This window comes from Vicia villosa, linkage group LG7 (assembly GCF_029867415.1).
Source record: "Vicia villosa cultivar HV-30 ecotype Madison, WI linkage group LG7, Vvil1.0, whole genome shotgun sequence".
Taxonomy (NCBI): Eukaryota; Viridiplantae; Streptophyta; class Magnoliopsida; order Fabales; family Fabaceae; genus Vicia; species Vicia villosa.
The window spans coordinates 24,553,505-24,556,778 of record NC_081186.1 but is presented as its reverse complement, the minus strand read 5'-3'; the positions used below and the strand labels follow the sequence as shown (position 1 = coordinate 24,556,778).

General features: G+C 37.6%; 2 protein-coding genes across 2 annotated transcripts; both read right to left on the bottom strand.

The window, feature by feature from the left end:
- Window positions 1–902: 902 nt before the first annotated feature.
- LOC131618776 (uncharacterized) lies at window positions 903–1,997 on the bottom strand. Its single transcript, XM_058889938.1, has 2 exons — window positions 1,436–1,997; window positions 903–1,330 (listed from the first exon to the last, which is right to left on the bottom strand). Exons 1-2 carry the CDS (start codon window positions 1,995–1,997, stop codon window positions 903–905), a joined length of 990 nt encoding a protein of 329 aa, XP_058745921.1.
- Window positions 1,998–2,030: 33 nt separating this feature from the next.
- On the bottom strand, window positions 2,031–3,026 carry LOC131618775 (uncharacterized). Its single transcript, XM_058889936.1, has 2 exons — window positions 2,636–3,026; window positions 2,031–2,515 (listed from the first exon to the last, which is right to left on the bottom strand). Exons 1-2 carry the CDS (start codon window positions 3,024–3,026, stop codon window positions 2,031–2,033), a joined length of 876 nt encoding a protein of 291 aa, XP_058745919.1.
- Between the last annotated feature and the right edge of the window lie 248 nt (window positions 3,027–3,274).

Genomic DNA, 3,274 nt, shown 5'->3' with positions numbered 1-3,274 from the left:
TACATGTCTATATATTTGGAAAAAAACATGTATATGTGATTATGTGATGATAACTTGTATATTTAGAATATGATTATGTTTAAATACAATTGTTATTTCGTGAATGTTGTCAAAAAGGATATGTACTTAGAATCCATATGTTGTTGAAATATGATTATGTACATTGTTTAGGAATCATGTATGATTATGTGGAATTGAATGAGCTAGATTGTATGACATGAACATGTGAATCTTGATTAATCGTATATGATGCATGTTTATGTGAAGAGTGATGAATTCTTGAAATGTATTCTTGTTGTGTTTTACATTTCCCATATTATGTTTACCTATAAGAAGTTGAATTCTCACCCTTCTGTTTGAATGTTGCCCTTTGTTGGTAACGTGCAGGTTTCGTAGATAGCGATGCTTCAAAGGAGGCTTAGCTTAGAGATTTAGATCTTTGTAAGGTGTCGTGACTAAGTAGTCACTTGTGCTCTGGTCATATGTAACACATGGGGTTGGGTTTATATTTTATGACTTGTTGTTATAAGACATTTGTTTACTCGTATTGTATTTAGTATTTGAATACGTTATTTTGTTGATGAATGGCCTTGAGCCGAGATGTTGATATATGGTGGATGATGTATGGGAATCATTCGTTTTGACCATTTATTTGATGAGATGATTATTCCGCTGTGGTTTGCATGTTGTTTTAAATCTCGTGTTATTTGGAAATGACCATTGCATGTTTAAAAATAAAATGTTTTGTTCTATTTTGAAATATGTGTAACGCCCTCGTGAGATGCATGCTTCTTTACTCTGATTTACGCAAATATATGCCTTATTTGTTTAGTATAGAATTGGGGGTGTTACAACCCATACCCCAAGACACTCTTGCTGAAATAAATCTTCCCAAATGGTCCCTAAAAACACCACCCTCTGTTTGTTGTTCCACACACATTATTGAAACCTGCGTCAAAATTACATTTCAGTTGGTTACCCGAAGGAGGAATCCAGCAAGCTGAATGATTATTAACTACTACCGGATTATGATCATCTCTAGCTAAAAACCAGTCATACCAATTGTGATAAGCTTGTAACCCGATATTCAAAGCATCATCCCGGGTATCTTCCCATACCACATTATTCCTACTTCTCCAAAAAGTGTCAAGCAAAACTGTAAAACGACCCGCATCTCTACGATCCTCGTGACTACAAACATCAAAAATAAGGGACTTAGCATCATGGAAAGTATGCAACCGAGGGTCTATAATAGATAACAAACCTGCTGCCCGCCAACTACGAATGATGGAAACGCATCCGAAAAAAGCATGCCACTCATCTTCGACCTCTAAATCACACCAAGGGCACACCGACGAACATTGGATATGTCGTTGTTATAGTTGTGATCGCGTCGGGAGGCACCCCCTACAAATCCTCCATAAAAGGTGTTTACCTCTAGGTGGAGCATAAATACTCCAAATGTTCTTCCAATTACCCTCAACACCATAATACCGGTTTCTACTTTGTACCCCTTTCCAAAGCTTATAACCCGATTTCACACTATACTCACCATTTTGCTCCTCTTGCCAAATTAACCTATCCTCCCTCACATCATCTATAAGGGGAACTCGAAGAATGCTGGAAGCCCCTTCGGTATCAAAGATTTGCTTAACTTTACCCACATTCCATTGCTTTATGTTAGGAAGCAAAAGATCTTTAACAAAGAGTTCATAAGCGCTTTGGACATGCGGACCATTGAGGAAGCAACTACCTTTCTCTCGAAGCCACGGGTCATACATTACCTTAATGTTACTACCATCTCCAATACTCCATCTACTACCATGCTTAAGAACAACCTTGGCCTTCCACAAACTACGCCAAACAAGACTCGGGTTATTACCAATCGAAGAATCAAGATAGGAAGAACGAGGAAAGTACCTTGCTTTGAAAATTCTAGCTACTAGAGAGTTTGGCTTTGACAAAATACTCCATCCTTGTTTTGCTACCATGGCCATATTAAAGGATTTAAAATCTCTAAGGCCCAAACCTCATTCACTTTTCAGAGACGTCATACGATCCCACGCCAACCACCTTATGCCTTTGTTGTTGCCACCACCATCCCACCAAAATGAATTAAGCATCTTTTCAATATTATTCACCACCCCATCCGGAATCAAATAAACACTCATGATGTAGGCCGGTATCGATTGGAGAACTGATTTAATCATAACATCTTTGCCAGCTTTAGATAAAGATCTACCGCTCCAAGAATTAATTCTTTTCCAAATCTTATCCTTAACAAAAGAGAACACCGCCTTCTTGCTTCTACCAATCATGGAAGGTAATCCCAAATACTTCCCTGTGCCCAATACCCGTCTCACCCCCATCAAATGGGCTAAATCTTCTTGAGCTGGAGCACTGATATTACGACTAAAAAAACACCTCAGACTTCGACAGGTTAATCTCCTGACTGGTTGCCGCTGCATAAATGTTAAGAATCTCCATAAGATTTGTTGCCTCCACAAGATTAGCCCTACAAAATAGAAAACAATCGTCAGCAAAAAGCAAGTGGAACACACTAGGTGCCCCCTGCAAATTTGTGCACCATGGGTGTCTCCTCGGGAGACTGCACTTTTAATAAGAGCCGAGAGACCTTCAGAAACAAGAATGAATAGGTAAGACGATAAAGAGTCTCCTTGTCTCAGTCCTCTTCCTGGGATAATCGGTCCAACTCTATCGGAGTTAACAAAAAGAGAATAGTGCACCGAGGTCACACACATAATAAGCCAATGAATCCAATTCGCATCAAAACCCATACGAAGAAGAATACCATGTAGAAAACCCCAATCAACTCTATCATAGGCTTTACTAATATCGATCTTCAAGGCTAGGTGGGCATTGGTACCATGTGTCTTCCTTTTTAAAGCATGAATAATTTCTGTGGCCACCATAGCAGTATCAAGAATGGACCTCCCTTCAATAAACGCCGACTGTTCCTTCGCTACACACTTATTCAGAACAAGTTTCAAACGATTCGCTAACATTTTGGCTATTATCTTGTAAACAACATTGCAAAGAGAGATGGGTCGGAGGTCCTTCATGTCTCTCAGATTAGCACACTTAGAAATGAGACATATATTAGTTTCATTAAGCTCAGTGGAAAAATAATAATAATAATAATAATAATAATAATAATAATAATAATAATAATAATAATAATAATAATAATAATAATAATAATAATAATAATAATAATAATAATATCAATATGATTAGCTTATTTTTTTGTTGC